Source organism: Mus musculus, chromosome 14 (assembly GCF_000001635.26).
Source record: "Mus musculus strain C57BL/6J chromosome 14, GRCm38.p6 C57BL/6J".
In the NCBI taxonomy this organism is placed as follows: domain Eukaryota; kingdom Metazoa; phylum Chordata; class Mammalia; order Rodentia; family Muridae; genus Mus; species Mus musculus.
This window is the reverse complement of record NC_000080.6, coordinates 79,350,316-79,378,276: the sequence shown is the minus strand read 5'-3', so window position 1 is coordinate 79,378,276 and position 27,961 is coordinate 79,350,316. Positions and strand designations below refer to the sequence as shown.

General features: G+C 38.0%; 1 protein-coding gene across 6 annotated transcripts in view; it reads left to right on the top strand.

Annotated features, from left to right (window-relative positions):
- The window catches only part of Naa16 (N(alpha)-acetyltransferase 16, NatA auxiliary subunit), a 56,282-nt gene that overhangs the window by 12,512 nt on the left and 15,809 nt on the right, over window positions 1-27,961 (top strand). For 2 of the 6 annotated variants that reach the window (XM_006519399.2, NM_025832.2), the window contains 8 exons: window positions 756-909; window positions 3,422-3,541; window positions 8,180-8,275; window positions 9,093-9,199; window positions 18,749-18,821; window positions 21,741-21,910; window positions 22,404-22,556; window positions 26,776-26,904. In XM_006519399.2, the coding sequence (XP_006519462.1) occupies window positions 756-909; window positions 3,422-3,541; window positions 8,180-8,275; window positions 9,093-9,199; window positions 18,749-18,821; window positions 21,741-21,910; window positions 22,404-22,556; window positions 26,776-26,904 (1,002 nt within the window). Of the gene's footprint in view, window positions 1-755; window positions 910-3,421; window positions 3,542-8,179; window positions 8,276-9,092; window positions 9,200-18,748; window positions 18,822-21,740; window positions 21,911-22,403; window positions 22,557-26,775; window positions 26,905-27,446; window positions 27,589-27,961 lie in introns of all 6 variants that reach the window. The other 4 variants (XR_003950899.1, XM_030247958.1, XR_001781144.2 and 1 more) reach the window with 3 other exon arrangements.

The following is a 27,961-nucleotide window of genomic DNA, read 5'->3' as shown; positions in this document are numbered from 1 at the left end:
TCTGCCTGTCCTTCTCTCTCTCTCTTTCTTTCTTTCTTTCTTTCTTTCTTTCTTTCTTTCTTTCTTTCTGTTGGCCCCACTGGCTCCGGCTTGCTTGCTTGTTTATTTATTTATTTATTAATTATAAGTACACTGTAGCTATCTTTAGGCACCCCAGAAGCTCTCATTACAGATGGTTGTAAGCCATCATGTGGTTGCTGGGATTTGAACCTCTGGAAGAGCAGTCAGTGCTCTTAACCCTGAGAGCCATCTCTCCAGGCCCTCACAGTATTTTCTTGAAGAAACTTTGTATAAAATTTTGCTAAATTCCATTATTGGTCCTATTTTTTCTTTAATAATTTGTGGTAGATTCCTTACGATGTCTGTCATCTACTTTTATATCTGGATTTAAGATCTGTTCCTTATTGGGAATGGTGGCCCATGCCTTTAATCCCAGCACTTGGGAGACAGGCATGCAGATTTCAGAGTTCAGGGCCAGCCTGGTCTACAGAGTGAGTTCCAGGATAGCCAGGGCTATACAGAGAAACCCTGTCTCGACGCACCCCCCCCCCCAAAAAAAATCTGAAATCTGTTCCTCTTCACTTTGCCTTATAAACCTGTTTTATTTTAAAGATGGAATTAATCATTTGCTGACCTATTTTTAACTGCTTCTGCATTAAATCTGCAAATGAATCCTGAGTAAAAAAATTAAAGATCTGTAACTAACTTATGTAGTTGCATCATTTATATAAGATGATTTGGTTGTTTTCTTCTAGGTTCCTCCCAACAAAATAGCTTATGAATATAGTGAACTGTTACTATATCAGAATCAAGTGATGAGAGAGGCAAATTTATTTCAGGAATCTTTGGAACATATAGAAACATATGAGAAGTTGATATGTGATAAACTTTTGGTGGAAGAAATTAAGGGTAAGTTGATTTAGTTGTTGTTATTGTTTTGTTTTTTGTTTTATTTAATGGCCCTTTAATTTTTGTTCTAACACTTAAGTAACCCTGTGTATTTGGTGGCTGGCTAAGTGTTTGGTTACTAAACCATTATTAATTTAATCACCATGACATTCTTTTGAGGTGAGGACATAGGTTAACTGAGGAGCTGCTGTCCTCTTGCTGGTATGTAACATTTTCTCACTTTGGTTTTCAGTTATTTTATGTGTATGAATGCTTTGCCTTGCATGTATATTTGTGTACCATGTACATGCCTGGTGCCTTCAGAGACTAGAAGAATGTGTTTGATCCTCTGGAATCAGGTTGTAAGTTGCTGTGTCCCAGGTCCTCTCCAAGAGGACCTATGTTCTTAACCAGTGAGCCCATCTCTCTAGCCTCTAGTTGTTTTTTTCTTCGCTTGTTTAAGGTTTGTTTTTTATTATTTTTTACTGTGTAGGGGTGTGTGTGTGTGTGTGTGTGTCTGTCTGTCTGTCTCTGTGGGTATAATAGGTGAGTGCAGCTGTCAGGGATGCGCGAGGCGTTGGCTCCCCTGAAGCTGCAGTTATAGGTGGTTGTAAGCGGCTCAGTTTGAGTGCTGGTACTAAACCCAAATTCTCTCCAGTACATGAGAGCAATCCATGCTCTTAAGCACCTAGCCAGCTTTCTAATACCTAACTTAATATTAGGTATTAATATAATTATTAGGATTTAATATACCTAATTAATATTAGTATCAGTATTAGTGACAATACTTTTTCAAATTATCAGTAAAATATAATTATTTTGTTTTCTTATCCTACTGCCTGTAATTGATGGAAACAAAGAAAAAGGCAATTATTTTTCCTTCTTGGTGTGTTATTGCTATTTTATGATTAAATCTTAATATTCTCAGGCAGCTGTTTCTCCGTGGCTTTCTTTGTCTCATAGCATTAAGAAAGAATGTAGTTATTACAAAATAAGTATGATACAGTGACATTTGTGTCATTTAAAAAAATCATGTAAATAGCTTCATTACCACATTCACTCATAGGATAGTAACAAAGTTTTGGGGAGCTCTAATCTTGAATAAAATAGCCAGTTCTCAATATGGCTTAGAGGTAGTGGGCTATGTGATTTTTTTTTTCAGTGGACTTTGTAGGCCCATTTAATATTCCAATATTTATGTCATTTGTAATCATTAACTTACTAAGAAGCTTTCAAAAATTGTAAGTGTTAGTAGATTTTCACTCAATTGGTGTATATGGGCACTTTTTTGTTCAGTATACACTTACACTATTTGCTTCATGGTGGTAGCAAATAACAGATGTTTATGGGAGTGAAAATGTGCTGCTGCCAGTTATATATGGGGTAAGCAGGACAGTTGTGCGGGAGTTAGGGCACGTTTACTGTTTCTCTCACCCAACAGTTACGTCTGCCCATTTTGTTTATTTATTTATTTATTTATTATATGTAAGTACACTGTAGCTGTCCTCAGACACTCCAGAAGAGGGAGTCAGATCTCGTTACGGATGGTTGTGAGACACCATGTGGTTGCTGGGATTTGAACTCCTGACCTTCGGAAGAGCAGTCGGGTGCTCTTACCCACTGAGCCATCTCACCAGCCCACGTCTGCCCATTTTGTATCAGGCCTAACTACTTGCCCAAGTTCACAAAGTTGCTATGTGTGATGTAATTATACCTAGTTTAATTTTATTTTGGAAATTGATTATGTAACATGGAAAATAATATGAATAAATTATATGCCATCGACCACAGTATGATGAATGTTAAATAATATCACAGATATTCCAAAGCCTTTTTTTTTCCTTTGAAATCGGTTCCTTGGGGAATAGGAATGTGTGGTACATTTATTTAAGAAAAGCCTCTTTACCTTAGTTTAAATGTACTTCCCATTGTGTCTGAGGCTTTTAGAGCCTTATTTTCCAGATCTACTTGTGAGTTTTGTAAATTAGTAAAAAGGTTTGAACCTAAAAGACAACGCACTTGTCAGCATGGCTTATGTGGTTTCTTGTTGTGAAATAATGTTTAGTTAGATAATTGTGCTAAGTTAACTTAAGCAATTTTAATGATCTAGAAAAGAAACCAAGACAATGGACAGTTACTTAATACAGGAACTGATCAAGGGAGACACATTTAGATTTTACAGTACTAAGGCTGGCCTGTTTCATTTGGATGATTTGCCAGTTGGATTTTACTGTTTGCTTTAGCTATCGCCAGGAGGACAGAAGAATATGTATAATGAAAAGATACTTTTTATTTTTTAACTAAGAAGTTAGTATCTGTATGTATATTTAGGGGATGGGAAGGAGTCAGAAATGAAAGTGGTTCATTTCTGAAGACAAACTATACACTAATTAATATATAACATGCCCTAAGGGAAGCACACAGAATTGAGGTTTGCCTAAAATACCTGTTTACTATAATGCTGAGAGAATTCTCTTGGGTCAGAAAAGTCATGTTTAAGTAAACTTAATTTTAATTTTAAACTTAATTTTAGGGGAAATGCTGTTGAAATTGGGAAGACTAAAAGAAGCCAGTGAAGTATTCAGAAACTTGATTGATTGGAATGCTGAAAATTGGTGTTATTATGAAGGCTTGGAAAAGGCATTGCAACTTCGTATGTAATGATTCTCCTCCACTTCCTTAGCCAGCTTCTGAAGCATAGTGAAAGTTACACTAATCTTTAAGAATAGATGATTTTAGCATTAACAGTTGTTTTTCCATGTAGTAAGGTTACAGATAACATGGGGGCATGAAAATTAACTAAAATGTTCATACTTAAATAACAATACTAATAGATGCTTTTAGATTCCTTTACTCATTTTAAATTTTTGTTTTTAATTCATATTAGGGTTTATATTACTCAGGGTCTCTAGAGGAACCAGGCTGATAGAATGAATATGTATTTATGTAAAATTGGATTTATTAGAGCGCCTTCCAGGCTGTGGTCCAACTATTGAACAATGGTTGTTCAATGTTCTCCTGATAGAAAGTCCAGGAATTCAATAATAGTTCATTCCATGAGGCTGGATGTCTCAGCTGATCTTCTTCAGTATACATTGGAATCCTGAAGAAATAAACTCTGAACTTGCCAGTGAGAGTAAGGGTCATTTAATATTTTAACAAACAAGAATCAAGCATGGTGATACATGTCTGTACTCCTAGGAAGCTAAGGTGGGAGACTTACTAGCGCAAGGGCAGCCTGAGCTACGCATTAAGACCCTGTTTCAGAAACAAATACAGGCCTCAAAAGAGGTCTCTGTGTATAAAGTGTTTGCTGAGAAAGTGTGAGGGCCTGAGGTCAGATATCCAGAACGCATGTAAATCTGGACTTGGTAACCTTTGTTCTCTCTGGAAGCTTGTGGGCCAGATAGTCTGGTGTATGCAGCAGTAAACAGTAGACCCTGTCTCAAACAAGGTAGAAGGTGAGGACTGACACAGAGATTGTCCCCTCGCCTCTTATAGATACCATGCCATGTACATGCCTGCACTTACACATATAAACATGCAGAAACGCACGCACACACACACACACACACACACACACACACACACACACAGAGAGAGAGAAAAGCTAACTAGAGAAATGAGGAAAATGAGCATTTCCTTTCTGGAAAATGGCATAATTAATATTATTATAATTAATATTATTATATCACTAAAGATTTGTTATCTTAGACTTTAAATATGATTGAGTGAAAGAATACTCACTGAGGTTCTATAGTATAGAAAGGCAATATAAAAATCATTCTCTTTCAAGCCAAGTCAGTTTGTAGAGAATGAAAAATATGTATCTTGAAATTAGATAGCTGTGACAATTTTAAGAACTCCTGAGATTGTTATTTCTAATTTTATTTAACATTTGTAGAGTTAAATGTTGATAGTAGCAGTTACTATTCCTAAAATCATAGATATAATTTTATTTTATTTCATTTTATTTCATTGAGACAAGGTGTTGTAGCTTAGGTTGTCTTTGAACTTGATATATAACTGGATTGACCTTGGGCTCTATTCTTCTATTCCAGGTTCTAGGATTATAGGCACATACCACCAGGCCCAATTTAAAATGCTATTTATGTACAGAAAGTATGTCTGAAATAGCTACAACATTTTAAATTTTTTCTTTAAATAGATCTTTTTAGGAAAATTATTAAAATTAAAATATTAATTGAATATTGTTTGAAAAAAAAACAAGGCAAAAATTACATGTATGGGCTCGTGAGATGGCTCAGTGGGTAAGAGCACTGACTGCTCTTCCAAAAGCCCTGAGTTCAAATCCTAGCAACCACATGGTGGCTCACAGCCACCCGTAACAAGATCTGACGTCCAGTGCATCTGAAGACAGCTACATAAGTACTTCTGTATAATAATAAATAAATTAAAAAAAAAGATTTATAAAAAAATTACATGTATTCAGGTTGGAAATCTAAAATAGCTATGGCTTTTGTCTTTAAACGCCTAGTTATTAACAAATGCTTAGTCACTAGATAAAAACAAGAAAGGCTTATTTTGGCCCATTGTAGGCATGGGGGTGGGACAGTAAGGTGGCTAGTGACAGGAAACAGGTGATTTATAAGTACTCAGCTAGCTTTCCCCTTCTCTCTCTCTTTTTACCCTTGGTTTCCAACCCACGGGGTGGTGCTATTCATATTCTCTGGATTTTCCCTTGTCTGTTTAACCTCCCAGAGGTTTGTTTTATTTGGTTCCAAACCCATTCAAGTTGACAGTGAAGGTTAACTACCATACTGACATAGCAATTGATAATGAAGTCCTTAAATGTTTTAGTAAAATGAGTGTGCCATAGTTCACATCTTAAGATATTTGATAGTATTAACTATTGCTTTTTTTTTTTTTTTTTTTTTTTTTTTTTTTGGTTTTTCTGAGACAGGGTTTCTCTGTGTAGCCCTGGCTGTCCTGGAACTCACTCTGTAGACCAGGCTGGCCTAGAACTCAGAAATCCATCTGCCTCTGCCTCCCGAGTGCTGGGACTAAAGGCGTGCACCACCACGCCCGGCCCCAAACTATTGCTTTTAAAGCTACTTATACTACCTATGTTTTTAGATTCTTTCAGATGTTCCCCCACTCCCATGGTAACTTCTGTAGTTCCAACTTGTTACTTCAAGTAGGGCGCTAGAGTAGTAATATCTTAATACTAATTTAGCTACATATGTAAGACTTGTTTTACCTGGAATGCAATACAGAGATATCTTTTTTTTTTCTTAATATACTTAGTAACCTTCATTATATATTTTAGAAAAAGGTCCTTAATGTTCTATGAAGTCTCTAAATTGTTAACAGAATATGCAAAAAAAATTTGGCAGAGATCCCCATTTTAAAAAGTCTAACCAGGGGGCTGGCGAGATGGCTCAGTGGTTAAGAGCGCCGACTGCTCTTCCGAAGGTCCCGAGTTCAAATCCCAGCAACCACATGGTGGCTCACAACCATCCATAACGAAATCTGAAGCCCTCTTCTGGAGTGTCTGAAGATAGCTACAGTGTACTTACATATAATAAATAAATCTTAAAAAAAATAGTCTAACCATATTGGCACTCTAAAACATAGTATAGGGAGAAGTCATGAGTCTACACAAATTACCTCTTCAAATTATTCAAAGCTTACCAGATTGCCTCTTCAAATACAATCTTTTTTTTTTTTTTTTTTTTTTTTTTCCCCGAGACAGGGTTTCTCTGTATAGCCCTCGCTGTCCTGGAACTCACTCTGTAGACCAGGCTGGCCTCAAACTCAGAAATTCACCTGCCTCTGCCTCCCAAGTGCTGGGATTAAAGGCATGCATCACCACGCTCAGCCAAATACAATCTTTTATAATTTTGATACAAATAGCTCATTTACTGTGAAGATAACTTGTTTGCAATTTACCAAAGATTATTTGTTTGTTTGTTCAGAAACAGTATCTCCAGTACAACCTTAGCTGTATTGGAACTCCTGTGTAGACCAAGGCTAGCCTTGAAATCAGAGATACCCACCTGCTCCTGCCTTCCTAGTACTGGGATTAAAGGAATGTGCCACCATGCCTGGGACTATGGGTTATTCTTAAAAATACATTTTTTTATCTGAATTATAATATACTTAAAACCTTATAGCTTCAATAGATTTGTTTATTTTTTCCTTAAAACATTACTATAGGTAGTCTGATTGATACATGATAGTATCTCTATAAATTACGCAGGAATTTCACACAGTTACTATTCTGGATATAGTATGTTATTCTTGTATGGATTTTCTTTATGGCACTAAAAATTAAATGATTCTTGGATGGAACTTATCACATCTGTTGTGTTATTTGGGAGAAATAGTTTCCACTTTAAAGAATCTATTCTTTTTTTGTTGTTGTTTTAAACTGATTTATATTTTATGTGCATGAATGTCAGCATATATGTGTGTACCTGGTGCTCAAAGATGCCAGAAGAGGGTGCTAGGTCCTCTGGGTTGGAATTACAGATACCATGTGGGTACTGGGAATTAAACCCAGGTACTTTGCAAGAGAAACAAGAACTGTTAGTGACTGAGCCATCTCTGTTACCTCTATAAAGAATCTCTTTTAATAAGGTTTTTGTTTTGTTTTGTTTCATATAGAATTTCATTAAAGATTTTAAGTGTCAAAGAAATTGAGAAATATAGTTCATTTTTAAACTATATTTCTTAAAACTGTTACTTAAGCTTAATAGGTATTGTAGACTTTTAGGGGAGGCCCCGTTAGTTTAGAGGATTAGTTTAGAGGATTTATATAAGGTATATTACAGACAGTATGTTATAAAGTGATTTTCTTTTTTACGGTTTGGAAGTTAAGGAGAAGAGAAATGCAGCCTCTCTCTGACTTGATGTAAGTGGTTTAGTTGAGTGGTGTGTAGTCTGCAGTCGAGAAGAGATGGGTTTCCTGGAGATTTGATTTCAAAGGATCATTTTAAGAAGTGGCACGTGCATTTAATCCTATTATTTGTATTTGGGAGCAGTTCAGTAGGGAGCTTTTAGTCAATCAGGGTTATGTAGTAAGACCCTGTCTAAAAAAAAAAACAAAAACCAAACAAACCAGGAAACAACACCCACCCTACACACATATACATATCCAGGGTGATGATTTCCTGATTACAGTATTTTTACCACCACAGTTTTAAATGTAATTTTGTACAAAATTGTGAGCAGCTTTGATACTGACAATGCAATTTTTGTCTTAAAGTTCATTGCTATTTTACATAAAAGTTACGACGCTATGACCTCACCTTTTTACCGATACTAGGTTCTCTAGACGAGAGGCTTCAGCTTTATGAGGAAGTCAGCAAGCAGCACCCCAGAGCAGTTTCACCCAGGAGGCTGCCGCTGAGTTTCGCCCCAGGTAATACTAGGATATCTTTGTAATGCTAATAGTACTTTTGAAATTAATAGATACCATTAGTGTTTTAAGTTTTCTTTTTCTTCTAGAGTTTTATGTCTGTCTGTCTGTAAAAGTAACTTCTATTCTCCTGATTGAGATACAGCACGCTTCTGTCTCATAAAACAACCAAAGATTCTAGACATTTTTGTTACAGGTAGCAATAATAGGGAATGTACTTCTTTGATGTTGTAAATAGGGTGCTTATTATTTCATAGCTAAGTGCCTCATTTCAGTATAATCTGTAACATTCTTTCAGTGTCATTCTTAGTCTCTAGAAGATGTTCTCTGTGGTAAATATTTTTAGATTTTTGTAATAATGATTGCTGTATTACCAGTACCTGAATAATGCTAAGGGTGTAGTAGGAGGCCTGATACATGCCTGGGAAGTGAACAGACAGTGAAATTGGTGATACCACTTTAGTGTTTCAGAAGATAATTCGGTTATTTCTTGACTGTAGTACTGACATAGAGTATGTGCAAACACCATATCAGTTGTCTTTAGGAATTCGGACCAAGTTTATACTCGGGGAGACTAGGAAGACTAGTTGTGGTTATAGTCAAGTAGTCAGTAAATTAGACTTAAGACTCATTTCATTTCCCTGTTTCTGAAGAATTCCTTATGGACATTAGGGGACATGTCACCTGGAACATTGCTTTCTATGTGACAAGGTGGCGCTGACTTGGGTTACGTCTGCTTGCAGAGTCATTGCTCTGAGGGGCTTTCTGTTCAGATCTTGAAGAGTTGACTCAATCAACCACAGTTTGCTTTTATCTCTAGGTAAGAAGTTTCGAGAACTCATGGATAAGTTCCTGAGACCAAACTTTAGCAAAGGGTGTCCACCTCTGTTCACTACTTTGAAATCCTTGTATTGTGATACAGAAAAGGTAAGTTTGGTTTTTATGCAGATTTGCTATTATTATAGCAAGATTTTTATAAACTATGTTATGATTTAATTATTTTCTCTATTGTGCCATTTCCCTTTTTATCTTCTATACTAAATAGTTGTACCTGACATATCAGTTCTGTATACCGAAAGTATATGCATATGGTATAAGTATACCGAAAGTATATGCATATGGTATAAGTGATAACAAAGGAATTGCGCATGGTGCTGTAAAGTGTAGAGAAAAGTAAAGTATTTTCAAAAGACTGAGATAGGCTGAGCACACCTTTAACCCCAGCACTAGGGAGGCAGAGGTAGGCAGATTTCTTGAGTTCAGGGCCATCCTGGTCTATAGAGCAAGCTTTGGGTCAGCCAGTACTACTGCAGAAAGAAATCCTGTCCCGAAAAACCAAAAAAAAGAAAAGTGATACACAGCTGGATGTGATGGACCACGTTTGTAATCCTAGTCCTTGAAAGGCTGAGGCAGAAGAACTGGCAAGACTATGAAGCTAGCTCGACTTTCACAGTTAATTCCAGGTCTGTCTGGGCTACATAGTGAGACCTGCTCCCCCCCCCCCCAAAAAAAAAACAAAACAAAACAAACATATTATTAGAACTTTATATTTAGCTATTCATAAGTCATATATTTCACAGTATAGGGTTGTTTTGGTTTTTTTTTTTTTTTAATTTTCCCCAGTTTGTAATCATATCAAAGTTGGCATGGATCGCTGAATTTCACAGTGAAATACCATTAGGTCAGTGGAATGGGAACAGCTAGTTTTAGTTAATAGGTTGAGTCCTAATAGGTGCAGTAGTGTTAGGCGTTGGGAGGCTCGCTCATTCAGCACTGTAGAGCTTGCTATGTAGCGTACGTGCAAAGGTGGACGTGGTCGCACAGTCTAGTACTGGGGAGGTGGGGATTCCTGGGGCTCGTGTGCCAAGTGGCCTCGCATAAGTAACTAGTCCCAGGTTTCAAACAACAGGGTACATGCACAGACATCACACTCACACACACACTCATTCATTCTCTCTCCCCTCCCCTTGTGTACCTCTGCATACAGTAAGTATGGTAAAGAAACTGCCTCTGCACCTAAGTCTGAGCTGTCAATTTGAAAGATAAATGGATACTTAGACTCTGATAGGAAAGCCGGGTGCAAGCACACACTTGCAGTTCCTGTTGCTTGGGAGACAAAGCAGGAGGATCACTTTAGCTCAGGATCTGAGACTTAACTCATGGAACATAGACCCTCCCCACTGAAAAGGGGAAAGGACTAATAGGAAGAAAGTTAGACTTTATTCCTAAGCATTGTTTCTTACTTACTAAGGTCTGAAATCTTGTGGCTGGTCTTTTTTATAGTCAAACATTTTAAAAGGCACTGTTGGACATTGAGGTTTTCATCAAACCTCTATCAGGTTATTTAGGTTTCACCCGTATTTTTAAAAGTAATACTTGTGAGTAATAAAATGTTGCAAATAAGATCAGTGATTAGAACATCTGATTGGCTCATGAAGCCTTGAGGTCCCCACTGAACAACAGTCGTCTCAAGTTCCATTTGTAGGCAGGTTCTGGTTTAGTGGAATTATAGCTTGTTGGGAATTCTGACTCTGTCACTCATCTGTTTGAGCTTAAGTCATAAAGACCATAGGTCAAAGGCCATGCTTTAGGAAGTTATCTCTGCAACAGGCACACATACTTTCCCAGGCTGGATTTTAATGAAGCTTTAGTAGAGTTTCTTTTAATTTAATAATAATAAATTTAATAGAGCTTCTTTAGTCCTAATCAAATATAACTGCTTGGAGAAAATACTTAACAGGAGAGGATGGTTAGAATTAGAAGGTTTAAAGTTTGTGAAAAGTTTGAAACATTGTGTTGGTTTCCATCACTGAGAAAATACCAGTGATAAATAGCTTCAGATAAGGAAAGGCTTATTTGGGTTCAGTTTTAAGGTTTGGTCTGTGGTTTCTTGGCTCTGGCAAAACTGAACATCTTGGTGAAGGGAGTGTGTAAGGAAGCAGAGTTGTAGGCCAGCAGGAACGGAAAAGGGGAAGGAAAGGGCTGGAATCTCAGTAGACTATGAAAGACATACATTGCCAGAGACCTTTCCTCCCACATAGCTCCTTCCTAAAATTGCTGTTGTCTTCCAGGAGTGACATCAGTTAGGAATTAAAGTGAAGGACCTGAGTTTGAATTCCAGCACCTAATTAAAAACCTAAGTATGGCTGTGCTTTCCCACAGTTCTCAAATTCTCAGTGTCCCACAGTCTAGCACAGTAGGTGAGCTGGTTTACTGGGAAAGACCCTGTCTAAAGGTAATACGGCAGAGTGACAAAGGAAGACACCAGATGCCTTGTTCTGGCTCTGTTCATGTGCACCTTCACACAGGTGCATATGCCACACAGCACACACCTCACACACAAAGGCAGCTTTCAGTCTATGACAAATGAATGGGCTGATTTTTACATATTACCTACTTGATATCGAAATAGTGAAATGAAGTGGGCTCCTATGAGAAAAATTTAAATTTTAAATTATTTTTGTGTGTATAAAGTATGAGTACAGGTGTGCACATGCCAAGACACCCTTGTGAAAGTCAAAGGACAACTTTTGGAAGTTGATTATCTTTTTATCATAGGTTCAAGGGGTTGACTTGGGACATTGAACTTGTGAGGCAAGTCCAGACCCACTGAGCTGTCTTGCTAGTCCCAAATTGTCTTTTTGATAAAAAAATTTTCTGATGCATTCTTTACTATGTAGTTCTGGCTGTCCTGGAACTGACTGTGTAGACCATATTGACTTTGAACTCACAGAGACCTGCCTCTGCCTCCTGAGTGCTGGGATTAAAGGCCTGTTCACCACATCCCTTAGTTAGTTGTACTTAAGTTATTTAAAATTGGTTCAGAAAGTGTGCTTTAGTCCAGAACCGTATGGTAAATTCTATTTGAAATCCGTGTTTGGGGGCTGGCAAGATGGTTCAGCAGGTTAATGGTTTTTGCCAACAACCCTAATAACCAGAGTTAGATTCCTGGGACACATGTGATGGAATAAGAGGAGACGCTTGGAGGCTTTTCAGATAGCCTCCACGTGTGCTATGTTATTCTTGACTGGGGAAAGGAATACTAGTGTGCACACACACACACACACACACAAAATAAATATGAAAAATTGTTTTTTAAAAAATCTATGCTAGCTACTGTGTTTAACCAGTCACTAGATGACAGTGTAAGTTAATTGAAAACAAAAATAATTTCCACATACTTAAAACAATTTGAACACTAAATTTCTAAGCCTGAAAGATATTTTAAGTTGCAAGTATTCTAAGAAAGATGGGTGGGATGGTTATGCTACTTAAAAGATGTCTGCTACCTTTAAATTTGTTGTATCAGTGGTTCTCAAACTCTTGTGTATGTTTTAACTAGAAGACTTGTTAAACAGAGAGAACCGAATTTCTCTGTTTTTTGATTCTGTATGGATTGTCTAAAAATGTACATCTGGGGGTTGGAGAGATGGCTCAGTGCCTAAGAGTATTGACTGTTCTTGTAGAAGACCTGGGTTTGGTTTCAGTACCTATGTAGTAGCATAAAACTATCTGTAACTCCAGTTTCAAGGGAACCAATACCTACTTCTGGTCCCTGTAATACATACATACATACATACATACATACATACATACATACATACATACATACATACAGCCAACCCTTCCCCCCTTTTTTTTGTTGTTGTTGTTTTGGTTTTGAGGCAGGGTTTCTTTGTCAGGACAAAGCCCTGGCTGTCCTGGAATTAGCTCTATAGCTCAGGTTGGCCTCAAACTCTGAGATCCACCTGCCTCTGCTTCCTGGGTGCTGGGATTAAAGCATAGGCCACAATGCCTGGCTCAGACAAAATACTTTTACATAAAATAAATATTTTTTTTAAAGATTTATTATATGTAAGTACACTGTAGCTGTCCTTAGACACTCCAGAAGAGGGAGTCAGATCTTGTTTCGGATGGTTGTGAGCCACCATGTGGTTGCTAGGATTTGAACTCCTGACCTTCAGAAGAGCAGTCGGGTGCTCTTACCCACTGAGCCATCTCACCAGCCCCCAAAATAAATATTTTTTAAAATGTACATCTTGGACTGGAGAGATGGCTTAGCAGTTAAGAGCACTGTCTGCTCTTCCAGGTCATGAGTTCAATTCCCAGCCACATGGTGGCTTATGACCTTCTATAATGAGTTCTGATACCTTCTTCTAACATGCAGAAGTACATGCAGATATACATTCATATACATTAAACAAATAAATATTTTTTAAAAATGTACATCCCTAGGGCCAGTCTTGATGATAATGATCCCTGGATTCCACCTTCCGAACTGTTCCTTTGAAAACAAAATAATTCTATTAATTTTCAGATCATGAATTTGTTTACTTGTTTGCCCATCCATCCATCCATCCATCCATCCATCCATCCATCCATCCAAGATAGGATCTCACTAAGTAGCCCTGAAAGACACAGAAATCTACCTGCTCCTATTTGTTCAGTGCTGAAATTAAAAGCATATGCCACTATACCCAGCATCGTGAGCTTATTTGATTTTCAACATTTTTCTGAAAAATAAATAGTGATAAAATTGAGAGTTAGCTTTTATTTATTTTACTGATAGAAAATACGGATATTTTCTATCATATATATGAAGTACAGTGTGCAGTTCTGTATATACATACAATATCTAGTGACTGGATAGGGTAATTAATATCTCTGGCTCCCTAAGTGAACCATGTGTGTTAGGGAATGTGGAACTCCTGTCTTGTAGTTTTAGAAGGAATATAGTAAATTGTTAGGACCTGTAAAGCAGGGATCCGTGAATTTTTTCACTTGTGACCCCCTTTTGCCTGAGAAGTTTTTACTGACCTTTGTGTTTATAAGTATATAAAATAAGTATGTAGATCAAACATTTACTGATAATAAGCCATGTTGACATTTATTTTAAAACAACACCTCTTTGTCCATATATAGTTATATTGTTTATTTAAAATGAGAGCAAATTTGCATGCTAATGATGGGTGTGTTTCTCTGTTTTTACCTAAAGGATTAAATCTTCAGTACATATTTCATACTGGAGGACATAGAACACAATTCTTTTAAACTTATTGTTAGTTTGTGATGTGTGTGAGTGTGTACATCCCATGGCATGCGTATGGAGGTTGGAGCGTAGCTTTTGTGTTAGTCTCTGCCCTTTCCCTTGTTTGAGAAGTGTCTTATCGTTGTCATTGCTAGCTGTGTATACCATGCTAGCTGTGTATACCATGCTAGCTGTGTATACCATGCTAGCTGTGTATACCATGCTGGCTGGCCAATGAGACACTGTGATGCTTCTGCCGCCCATCTCATCATGGGGCGTTTAGATCACAGGCACAGGCTCCCCGGCCTGGCTTGTGTGTGAGTCCTAAGGATTGAGTGGCGAAGGGGGTTGCCTACTGAGCCATCTCCTTAGCTTACCTTCTGCCATGTTTCACAGTTGATTGGTAGTTTGGCTTTATATTTGTCAATGTTGTGAATACTGTTCTACATAAATGTAAAAGGCAAAATGGCAGAAGCATATTTATGGCTTTTCAGAAATATTTGGAAATTTTGTCCTAATCTCAAGCCAAAATTCATTGAATTATTTTTTAAGATGTGTTTATTTTTATATATGTGGGTGCTTTGCCTGAATGTCTATCTGTGAAACACGTGCATACATAGTTCTCAGAGAAGCCAGAAGAGAACATCAGATCCCTGAAACTGGCTTAGAGGGTTGCGAGCTGCCTGAACCAATGCTTGGACTGAACTCAGACTTTTGGAAAAGCAGCCAGAGGAGGAGGAGGAGGATTATTATTATTATTATTATTTTAGGGAAAATCATGCCAGTAGCTTACATAGCAATTTAAAATTTATTCTTATAATAGACTCCAAAGACATACTAACATTCCATCCCTAGAGGCCGAAGGATGATGGTAGGCGAAATATTGAATGACTTTTTGCATTTAAGTCATAATGTTGCTATAAGAACAGAAATTTTTTATGTATAAAAAATACTGTAATTTATAGTATAGTTGTCTTGAATTTGAGCCAAGGTGTTTTAGATAGCATTTGTTGCCGTTGTGTAGTGTGATGAAGTTAGCAGTGCAAAGTGTTCTTGTTGTATGGTAACAATTACCTAGTATTCACCGTATGTCTGTCTTCCCTTTCCCTTTCCCTTTCCCTTTCCCTTTCCCTTTCCCTTTCCCTTTCCCTTTCCCTTTCCCTTTCCCTTTCCCTTTCCCTTTCCCTTTCCCTTTCCCTTTCCCTTTCCCTTTCCCTTTCCCTTTCCCTTTCCCTTTCCCTTTCCCTTTCCCTTTCCCTTTCCCTTTCCCCTTCCTTCCTCCCTCCCTCCCTCCCTCCCTCCCTCCCTCCCTCCCTCTCTCTCTCTCTCTCTCTTTCTTTCTTTCTTTCTTTCTTTCTTTCTTTCTTTCTTTCTTTCTTATCATTGCACATTCAACAACCTTTAAATATTACCAAACACTTTGAGTCTTCCACATTCGTGACCCCAGAGGCTACAATACACAGTTTAGTAAGTGTTAGAGCAGTAGACTTACTCTTCTCCTCTGTTCCAGTAACTGCCACATCTTCCTGTCTGTATCCAGTACCTGTTATAGCAACCTACCCTTCCTTACTCCTCTGGACCTCTCGTGAAAATAATTCTACTCCCACGAAGTCAACTTTTTGGATTTCACATCAGAGAGACACCTCTTTCAAGGCATGCATTTACTGTGTAGTCTATGTGGGTCTCAAGCTTGCCACCCTCCTGAGGACCTAGATTAGGCTTACATGCACACACACTCCCCAGCTTCAAAGGCTCTTTCAAATAGTGGTTCAGTGGGACTATTGCCACTTGCTTGTAATCCCAGCAGTTAGAAGGATGAGAAGGAAAGATTGCCTTGATTTTTGAGGCCAGGGCTATGTAGTGAGTTCCAGACCTGTTAGTCCTATATACCTAGACTCTATTAAAAACAAACCAAAACAAAGTTATTTAAACTAAACACTCTTTGTCTTTAAAGAATCATTTTAGCTAGTTTGTACTAATACCACATTTTCACTAGGTATGCTTGACTGTGTGTTTTGTTTGCTTTTGTTTCATTTTATTTTATTATTATGTGCGCTGGATGTTTTGCTTGCATGCATGTATGTGTACTATGCATACGTAGTGCTCTTAGAGGCCTGCAAAAGGAAACCAGATCTCCTGGAACTAGAGTCATGGACAGGTGTATAGTAACATGAGAAGTGTTTTATTTTGGCTTCCCTCTCACCCATTTTTGGTAAAGGGTTGGACAGTGGAATTTTTAACCAGTGATATGATTCATGGCTTCATGGATGCTATTCTGTGACTTTGTATGATGCAGATTAATTGGATTCAAAATGAAGACAATTAAATTATTCTATCTTAGTGGCATGCATGTAGAAGGTTCCTCACAGCCATATCTACCAAAACCTACTCAGGATTTTATGATGCATGGTCTATTCTTCACTGGCAGGAAATGTGTAAATAGTACATTTTTATTAGTTAATAAGAGAGGCATGGGGAAAGAAAACAAATTTAATTGTTTTGAAAATCCAAATATTTTAAAGTTCCAATTTTCATAAAATAGTAAACTGTCTTAGACCTTGGTTTAGCAGCATTTAGATAAGGAAATGAGAAGAAAAGCCCTCTAATTGTAGTAAGCACAGATTCTACTTTCTGTTCTTGCCAGAGGTAACCGTAGTAAACAAAAGAGTACCGTCATTTAAAACTATGTTTTGTTTGTTGTTTGTATATGAAGTTTGTACATGTTCCTGTGAACATGTGTGTACATGCTCCTGTGTGTACATGCTCCTGTGTGTACATGCTCCTGTGTGTTTGTGCATACAGGAGCATGAGTGTGTGTACATGTCTTTTCCTCACTTGCTCTCCATTTTATTTTTTGTTTTGTTTTGTTTTGTTTTGTTTTGTTTTGTTTTGTTTTTCAAGACAGGGTTTCTCTGTGTAGCCCTGACTGTCCTGGAACTCTCTGTAGATCAGACTGGCTTCGAACTCAGAAATCCTCCTGCCTCTGCCCCCAAGTACTGGGATTAAAGGCGTGTGCCACCACCGCCCAGCTATCATTTTATTTTTGAGACAGGGACTCTAGTTGAACCTGAAGCTCATTGATTTGGCTAGACTGCTTGCCAGTGAGTTCCATGAATCCTCCTGTCTCCACCTCAGCAACTTGGTGGTTACAGATGCCAGCTGTGATGCTCTTGCCAGCTTCTCTGTGAGTGCTGGGGTTTGAACTCAGCTCTTCATGCTTAAATGTGACAAGCATTCTACTGACCAAGCTGTCATTTTTAATGTGTAAACTTGTAAACTTTGGATCATTTCACTTTTTTATAAGTAGTGACATTTTATAAAATTTAAACTTTTGTTTTGGTTTGTTTTGTTTTAGTTTGGTTTGGTTTTTTGAGACAGGGTTTCTCTGTATAGCCCTGGCTGTCCTGGAACTCACTTTGTAGACCAGGCTGGCCTCGACCTCAGAAATCCACCTGCCTCTGCCTCCCAAGTGCTGGGATTAAAAGGCGTGCGCCACCATGCCCGGCAAATCTAATCATTTTTATAGTGGTTTCTAAGTTTACAGGCCAAAACAGGGAAACAAAGACAATTTAATTATCATGTAACTGTGGTAATTTTTTTTTCCATTTTTTATTAGGTATTTAGCTCATTTACATTTCCAATGCTATACCAAAAGTCCCCCATACCCACCCACCCCCACTCCCCTAACTGTGGTAATTTGTCCTTAAAGAATGTCAGGATTCTGGAATTGGGACCTAGTTCACATGTAGATGCTTTGAAGACCCTAGGTTCACTTTGAAGGCCCAAGGTAGGTTTGATTCTCAGTTCTGGTGCTGGGGCAAGGGAATGACACCAAAACCAACCAAACAAACTAGAAAAACCTCAGGCTTTTTCTTGAGATGAGAATTTATGGAGTTGTTTTTGCTTTTTTTTTCTCTCTAAAAACATAAGTAAAGACAGCAATGCATTTTTTTTCTCAGTTTTCTAAATGTTCTGATTGGGAGATTAGAGAAAATAGTATTTTGATACCTCTAGTTTAGTTAACTCGTGGTTTTGAAATGTATTGTTTTGGGGCTGTAGAAATGGTTTAGTGATTAAGAACACTTGTTTGGTCTAAGGACCTGAGTTTGGTTCCCAGCATACATGTTCAAAAGAGGCACAGTTTCTACTTTCTGTTCTTTACTGGGGTTAACAATAGTAAACAAAATATAGTCATTGAAAAGTATGTATTGTTTGTATATGTAGTGTTTGTACATGTTCCTGTGAATCTGTCTTAACTCCAGTTTCAGGGGGTTGGGTGCCTCTTTCAGTCTTTCCAAGCATCCGCACACAGATCTCATATACACAAATAGACACACACATATCAATAAAAGTAAAATGTAAATTGTTGTTCCAGTCAGATTAGTCCACAAATAAAAATGCCTTCAGTGAAGCGTTTTTAAAATTTAAAAAATATGTTTCTTTAACAGGTTTCAATAATCCAGGAACTTGTTACTAATTATGAAGCCTCTCTTAAAATGAATGGCTATTTTAGCCCTTATGGTAAGTTTAACCTAGACTAAATTGGAATTTTATTGCTCATTTCAATCTAATTTTAATCACAGAAATACTATTTTACATTTATTATGTGTGTGCTACACAAATGACTACTTACTAGTTTTGAATTAGTGAATGAAAGTATTTTTAGTGTTATTTCATTTAAAATTTCCATAGTCTTTTTTTTTTTTGGCTGGGAGTTAATTAGCCTTAGTTAGTTAACTTGGTCAACTTAAGAGGTTGAATGGCTTGTCCAAGATTGAGTATTAAATTGAATTAGAATCTTTTTCACTGAATCCTTAAGTTCTTCTGTTCTTTTATTAATTTTAGTCATGCCTGATTTGGCCCTTTGATTTTCTGTGGAGACATATGTAAACAAAGACAATTTAGAAAATCCTGTAGAATGCTTAAGGTATGGGGCAATTTCTTTAGGTTCTTCATGTGTCTTTTTCACATTCCACTTGGAGTTTGGAGTTTCTTGTTTATTGATTTCTGAATTTAAAAAAATATGAATGTTTTGCCTGCATGCGAGGTGCTCCATGGAGGCCAGAAAGGAACATGAAATCCTTTGAAACTGGAGTTTCAGACAGTTGTGAGCTGCCATGTGGATGCTGGGACTTGGACCTGGGTCCTTTGGAAGAGCAGCCAGTACTCTAAACTGCTGAGCTATTTCTCCTAACTCCAATCTAACACCTTCAGGTATTTTAAGGCAAAGTCCAGATGTTATTTTACCTGTAAAGACCTTAGTGTGCATCTTTCTTTAAAACACACAAAATTAATCTCATATCCAATACCTGCCCACACTTATATTTTTCTCCTGCTGTCCAAAATTGATGCTTAGTTGGGTTATTTTAATCTAGATCTAGTTAAGGCCCATGGTTTACATTTGATGGGTTTTGAGTACTTTTAATATATTTTATGATCTCTCCTTCCTTTAAGATAAAATGCTTTTTGTTGAAAGTTCATTTGTTTTGTAGACTCTCCTTGTTTTCTTTCTTAGGGATTTGGCTGATTTCTTTCTCTTGGTATCACTGTGTTTTTCTGTTTCTACTTCATGTAACACTGGCAATGAGATTAATAGACTTCAGTTGTTTGAATACTTCATAGATGGTGCTTTGTGTTTGAGGTTACATCATATCAGAAGGCTTGAGGCGTTCTGATTATCTCTAAAGCTGGGTTTCTTATCAGGCTATGTGCCCGTTATAAAGTTCCTCTGACCTTATTCCCCACCTATCAGCTGGGCAGGGCAGGTTATGGTTGAACCAAGGGCCTTATCTATGCCACTGACTTACAACCCCAGTTCTGAGTTTATTTTAAGAAACCTTCCTTTATATATTTTGGTCTCCTGAATTATGTGGAAGATAAATATTTGATTTTTTTTTTGTTCTTATTTGCATTTTCCTACTTACTTTTCTATTGCCATGACAAAACACCATGACCAAGGCAACTTCTAAAACAATACAAAGACAACAAACATTTAATATGGGTTTATGGATGGGTTTAAGGTTCCAGAAGGTTATAATCCATGACCATTAAGACAAGAAACATGGTAAACAGGCATGGCAGACAGGCAGAAAGACATGGAGCTGGAGTAGTAGCTAAGAGCACTAGGCAGAGAGAGCTAACTGGGAATGGCATGGGCTTTGAAACCTTTAAGCCAGGTCCTCTAACAAGGTCATACCTCCTAATTCTTTCAAATAGTTTTAGCAACTGAAGATCAAGCATTCAAATATATGAGTGTATTGGGACCCATTCTCATTCAAACCACCACAGCTTTCTGATTTATGTTTTAATGTGTTGGCATTATTATCTTGTCATTTGATTAGTTGGCTACATATACTTCTGTTGAGATAACACAGGTAAATTCACTCTGCCTCACTGTAGACATATCTGCCATTCTGTGCAGGCCATTTTGATGGCTTCTTTAGTACAGGATGGGGAGCAGAATAGAGCTCAAATAATGTATGCTATGTGGCTGCTTTTGTTAGCTGACTTTGGGCTTTGTGCCCTAATTTTGGATTTCTGGCATATCAGGGGTTTTTATTTATTTATTTTTTTAATCTCATGGTGTATATTCTTCTTCACTTCACCATATTCTTCACCAGAGCCAGGATGCTCTGGCTGTGTTAAAGCTTATATATGTGTCTTAGGGTTTAACTGCTGTGAACAGGCACCACGACCAAGACAACTCTTAAAAGGACATTTAATTGGGCCTGGCTTCCAAGTTCAGAGGTTTAGTCCATTATCATCAAGACAGGAAGGAGCATGGCAGCATCCAGGCAGGCATGGTGCAGGAGGAGCTGAGTGTCTTACATCTTCATCCAAAGGTTGCTAGAAGACCAGCTTCCAGGCAGCTAGGATGAAGATCTTAAAGCCCCCGCCCATGGTGACACACCTACTCTAACAAGGTCACACTTCCTAATAGTGCCACTCCCTGAGCCAAGCATATACAAACCATCACACTATGCTAATTGAGACAACTAGACAAGGTAACCCTTGTAAACTTGGAACACCTTCATCTGCTTCTGTTGTCTACTTGCGAGAAGCATGTTTTGTACATGTGGGCAGTGTGTGATATGGCAGTTCTTGCTTCTGCTGAAGTCATGCAGTGATAGGTAGTTTCTTCTCCAAGTTACTTTTTCTTTATTATTTTTCTGGTTCGCTGCATTTTTTTTCGGCCAGAATTAGATAGATAGTTTCTCTCTAGCACTGTTTATTTGGAAGTAGTTAGGGGTTAGAAGTCTCTTAAACTACGACTTTATTTACCTTTGAACTTGATGTCACAGTCATACCTCTTCCTGTTGAGACTGATCATTTTTGCTAAGCTTTTGCTCTTAATAATAGCAATTGATTTCATTTTGAACTGGGGAGAGAACACTTACTTAGCATTCTTCCTATAACAGTTTAATATTTGTTTGATTGCAGAGAACGGGGAGAAGGAACCCCCAACAACTCTAATCTGGGTCCAGTATTTCCTGGCACAGCATTATGATAAACTTGGGCAGTATTTTCTGGCTTTGGAATATATTAATGCTGTAATTGCTAGTACTCCAACTCTAATAGAACTATTCTACATGAAAGCAAAAATTTACAAGGTAAGTTTTTAATCTTGATTTTTAAAAAAAAAAAATCTATTTATTTATTATATGTAAGTACACTGTAGCTGTCTTCAGATGCCCCAGAAGAGGGCGTCTGATTTAATTACAGATGGTTGTGAGCCACCATGTGGTTGTTGGGATTTGAACTCAGGACCTCTGGAAGAGCAGTCGGAGCTCTTACACTGAGCCATTTCTCCAGCCCCCCTTGATTTTTGGGTAGCAGGAACTGGGTCATTTTAAAAAAGACTTGAAGTAGCAGTAACTCCTAGAATTCTCATGCAGTTTTTTCTATATTCTAATAATCCTAAAGAATTCTTTATTGTGTAATCAGTGTTAGCCATTTGGTTCAGTTCTTAGTAAAATCATAATTAACTAGTTTTTAGGTAAACTGATACAATCATGTCAAACTGGAACCCATTTTTATACATTGTTTTCCATTTCTGTGACACTCCTTTTTACTTGCTCATAAGTGGTTTTCCTCCTCCTGCAGCATATGGGTAATCTCAAAGAAGCCGCACAGTGGATGGATGAGGCACAGTCTTTGGACACGGCTGACAGGTTCATCAATTCCAAATGTGCCAAATACATGCTTCGAGCAAATATGATAAAAGAAGCAGAGGAAATGTGCTCCAGGTTCACAAGGGTAGGAAATAACTTATAAGTATGTGATTGCCTGAGTTAGGAAAATCGAAGTTCTCTGATATAAGTTTGTCGTTAAATTCATAAGAATAACCTATTTTTAAAATCCCATTAATCTGTGTTCTAACTATGGCTTCTTGCCATGATGTTTTTGTGCTCCTGGCTGCAAAATTCAGTTTGTGTTGGGTATGGTAGTGCATACCTTTAATCCCAGCACGCAGGAGGCAGAAGCAGGCTGATCTTTGTGAATTCAAGGCCACGCTGGTTTTCATAGTGAGATCTAGGGTTGGATAATGACACCATGCCTTAAAATAAACTTTAAAAATTTAGTTCATAAGCCAGGGGTAGCACACGCCTTTAATCCTAGCACTTGGGAGCAGAGCCATGTGGATTTCTGAGTTCGAGGCCAGCAAAGGCTACCCAGAGAAACCCTGTCTCGGAAAAAAACAAAACAAAAAAGATCGTATCTCAAATCTGTCTCCTCTATAATGTATGATATCTCTTTCATTTTCTATTAAGTCATCTTCAGAATTGCTCAGATTTCTTCCTGTGTGTTTTCTGTGACAGTTTTCAATTTAAGTTGTCTAACTGTTTAGCTAAATATTTGTCCTATATTTTCCTCCTTTATTATCCCTTCTATTATACTTTTAAAAATAAAGATGAAATTGCAGAGATAGTCATTTGTGTTGAAACATATTAAATGGCATCCATAGCTTAGACTGTACACACACCAGCTTCAGATGGACCAGAGAGCTAAGTATAGAAAGCAAACTCTTAGATATTTGGAAAGATACAGCAGAAGTCTGTTCAGGCTACAGAGTAGTCTTCATGCTTGAAGGGGAAGCATTCTTTATTTTCCAAAGGAGCAAGACAGCATAGATGAGGGGAAAAGGTTTTTTCATTCATTTTAGGTTTTTGTCTTAGGATTTATATTGCTGTGAAGAAGCACCATGATGACGGCAGCTGTTATTAAAGGAAAGCATTTAATTGGAGCTGGCTTACAGTTCAGAGGTGTAGTACATTGTCATCATGGTGGGGAGCATGGCAGGACACAGGCAGACATGATGTTGGCCTTTTGTATCCAGATCAGCAGATAGCAGGAAGAGAGAGTGATGCTAGGCTGGCTTGAGCATAGGAGACCTCAAAAGCTCACCCACAGTGACATACTTTTTCCAACTAGGCCACACCTCCTAATAGTACCACTTACTATGAGCTTATCGGGCCATTTTTATTCAACCACCAATGTTTTCTATCTATCTATTTATATTTCTATGTTGTTAATATACTGTTTTCCTAACTTTCTCCGCTTTATACTTTATCATCTTTTTTAGTTATTTAACTCTATGAGACAGACTCCCGTAGCCCAGGCTGGTCGTGAATAGCTAACACTTGTCTTCTCTAGTAACCAGCAAAGTACGATTAAAGCACTAGGCATTTTGTGCTCATAAAAATAGACTGAATTTTAAAGTCTAACATGACTAATTATTGGCAGACGATTTGATGATTTTTATACACACACACACACACACACACACACACAAACATGCATACACACACACACTGTTCTGTTTCACTTTTTCACTCTCAACTTGATTAAAGAAAACTTGTTTGCTATAAAAATAACCTTTTCTTTTTTTAGATGAATTGCCCTGATATACAGTATTTGCAGCAGTGCTAATAATTTACTTATTTATAAAGGGAAATAGAAAAATAACTTTAATGCTGAGTACTAAGCTAAGAACTTTATATACATTATTTCATTTAATCAATACTTTTTGTGTATTGTCAATTAAATGATACAATTAAAATGTGTAGAAGTCAAAAATTTCCTTGGACAAACTACCTTGCTAGTTGTCATTTGGAGCCAGTACTCTGCATTGGAAATCTTTGATTCTAAGCCCATGGGATTTTTTTGTGCTAAATTATATAATCATAGCCGAAACTATAGTAAGTAGTGTTTCTGAAGCTGAGATGTCATAGACTCAATAGCATAACTAAATGGTACAAGCAGTATTGGGAGAAGGTTATTAATGGATATTAGGAGGAAAATAAATAAAGAATAGTAACATTGCTTCTGTTCACATAGCACATATTCAGGTGTCCGCTGTTGTACAGAGCAGACATTGAAGCTGGCGAGGACACGCAGACCATCCCTGGTCATACTGAGCAGCGCTGTGGTTCAGTGTCCTTTCTCCTACATCATCGCAGATGTCGAGGTTAGAAGAGACTAAAGCAAACAGGCATAAACATCATTAGGCTTTTAGAGAAAACCCTATCTGGAAGGTGAAGGCCCCAGGGATTAGAAGTTTACAGATGCAGATGCACAAAGCCAGACATTGGACTAAGCACTGGGACCCCAATGAAAGAGACAAGGACTGAAGGAGCTGAAATAGTCTGTAAACCCATAGGAAGAGCAACAGAATCAACCAGCCACACCCCTCCAAGCTCCCGGGGACTGAACCACCAACCAAGGTCCCCATGGAGGGACCCATGACTCTAGCTGCATATGTAGCAGAGGATGGCCTTGTAGGGCATCAATGGGAGGGGAGCCCCTTGGTCCTGTGGAGGCCCAATGACCCAGGGTAGGGAAGTGCTAGGGCACTGAGGCAAGAATGGGTGGGCGGGTGAAGGAGCACCCTCATAGAGGGAGGGGGGAGAGGGGAGAAGGGGTTTGTGGAGGAGAAACTAGGAAGGAGGATAACATTTGAAATTAATAAATAAAATAACCAATGAAAAATTAATTTATAAAATGTAAGTTAAATTTCAGTCCAGCAATTTAAACAGACAACTAGTATGTATCTTCAGGGGCATAGGAGAATGAGAAACAGATCAGCCTGTAAGTGAGTGAGTGAAATGCTCACATTTACAGTTTATGTACAGCTTAGAATTATAGAGAATTACAAAGCCTTATTTAGTAGTTCTTTATGGTAAACCTTTACCATGAAAAAAATTTTTTGTGAAGGTAGAGTCATCAGAAAATGGGAAATATATATAGTTCTATAAAGGAGAGCTAAGGTCTTTTAAATCTGAAGATAATACATTTTAAGAGACAGGCTCTTGCTGTATAAGCTCATGGTAGCCTTACACTGACATGTTCTTGCCTTCACCTCCTAAGCATAGGGAAGTTTTAGACTTTCAATGAATTCCAAGAATTGAACTGATAATAGAAAGTGGGCTAAAACGGGACCAAAGACTGAAAATGTTTTCATAAATAATCAAACAAATGTTTAAAGTAAATATTCCAACCAATGACAAAAATATAATGCCCTACATTGAAGCTAGGAAGTTATATATATTTTTTATAAAGTTCTTACACTTACCTGAACTAACAAATATTTGTAACAAATCCAGGGATACCTCGCTCTGTGTATGTCTCTCTGTCTCTGTCTTTCTGTCTTACTATGCCTCAGGCTGGTTTTAAACTCAAAATCCTCCTGCCTTAGTCTCCTAGGTGCTGGACTGATAGGCATGCACCATGTCCAGTGTTGCTTGCTTTTAATAGTATGCGGCAGAGGGGCGGTAGAGAAGTAAGAGACTTGTTATGAAACTGCAGGGGCATGAGCAGAGGAACAGCTTAGCCCACAGCGGCAGGGCGGGAACCTAAAAGTGGACTGAGAAGCATGGCAACAGTAGTAGGCCTTTGCAGTAGTGACCTCGAGTCAGCAAGAAAATGTGAAGTAGCAGAAAGAAAACGAGGGTGAAAGTAGTTAAAATAAGAGCTTTGATGCTTAAAAATAGTCTTAGTAATCTGGAGTCCGTTCTGTAAGAGTCATGAACACTCGTGGAGCCGAGTAAGTGAGACCACTGTGAAGGGCTGCAGAGAGGGCTCAGTGAGGAAGGTGCTTGCTGCCAGGACCTGCAAGTAGATCTTTAAGACTCAAAGGTGAAAGAAAAGCATTGACTCCTTCAAATTGTCCTCTGACCTCCAAAAGTGTTGTGCCTTGTATGTATACACATATACAAACATACAAAATAAATTAATACATTTTTTAAAATATCACAAGCTTTAATGTCACTTATGCCCATTGCTATTTATTGGGATAATACTTGTGGTCAGAGTTGGAAAAGAAAAAGTGACTTTTTCTTGTCAGGATTTGAACCCAAGGCTTTAAATTTAAATTTTTTTTTTTTGTTTGTTTGTTTGTTTTTTTTATAAATGTAACTTGGGGAGTAGTTTTATTGCTTGCTGCTTTATATTTATTAAATGCACATTTCCATTTTAGGAAGGAACATCTGCCATGGAGAATCTGAATGAAATGCAGTGTATGTGGTTTGAGACGGAGTGCATTTCTGCCTATCAGCGCCTGGGGAGATATGGGGATGCCTTGAAAAAGTGCCATGAAGTAGAGAGGGTGAGTTGTTAGGGTGTGGGTTCTGCTTTCTTCTGTGAGTGACAAGGAAAGCGGGAACAAGGCCACACTGGATCGTCTGCCTCTCCTGACTGACTCTGACAGCTTCGTTTGATATTTAGTACTGTGTACAACATGGAGTAAATGGTTACTTTCTTGATACTTTTGAGGTGTTTTCTGAAGAGAAAAAGAAAACAATTAATTTAGTAAAAGCAGTTTGTGCTATCATTGACATATATTCACAGTTTCTCTTCCCCGATCCGGCCATTACTTAATTTTTCATCAGCAGCCTAAGAGGACGCAGAGCTGGTGGCAGGCAGCCTCTTTCCCCTTAAGCTCCAGGATCTGGTCCACAGTCAGCCTCTCTCCAGTTCGTCTTCCCAGGGTGTTGTTTTTCAGTTTGGTACCCTGTACATCAAATGGCCAGTTCACAGGCTTATTTCATTACTTGCTTTTAGAATTGTGTGTGTGATATGCCTTAGTGAGGGCACTTTTCTTTTCCTTTGTGTGAATTTTTGTTTTCCTGTTCTTTGTCATCTCTGAAGCACTCTCCTTCTACATGGACCACAGGAGGAAAGGAGCCGCAAATGCACCCCTGAGGCAGTCCTCAGCAGCCCTCAGTTGTGGGGCACTCGGCACCACTCTTCCCCTGCTGACGCAGTATAAACCCACAGGCGTCGTAGTCAGGTGAGCCTGATGTCTGCCGTGGCAGTCACTTTGGCCTTCTTCCCATGTGAAACTCCTGAGGTTACCCAGAAGAAGGCTCTGTCCTAGGGGGTGGCTTTCCATGGGAACTGGACTTAGAATTATACAGAACCTTTATAAAAATCACCAAAGTTTGCTTTGTTTTTTTTTTCTTGTCCTTTAAATTTGTATTTATAGGAGAAAGATTTGTCATTTCCTATTTGAGAACGATAAGCCTCTTGGATTATATGTTAAATATCCAAACATTATAGTTTAAATCGGGTACCTGTTTGTATGGTGAAATTGTAGGACAGAGTTAGGGCTGGTGGTGCAGGCCAAAATCAGGAGGATCATAAGTTTGAAGCTAGCCTGAGTT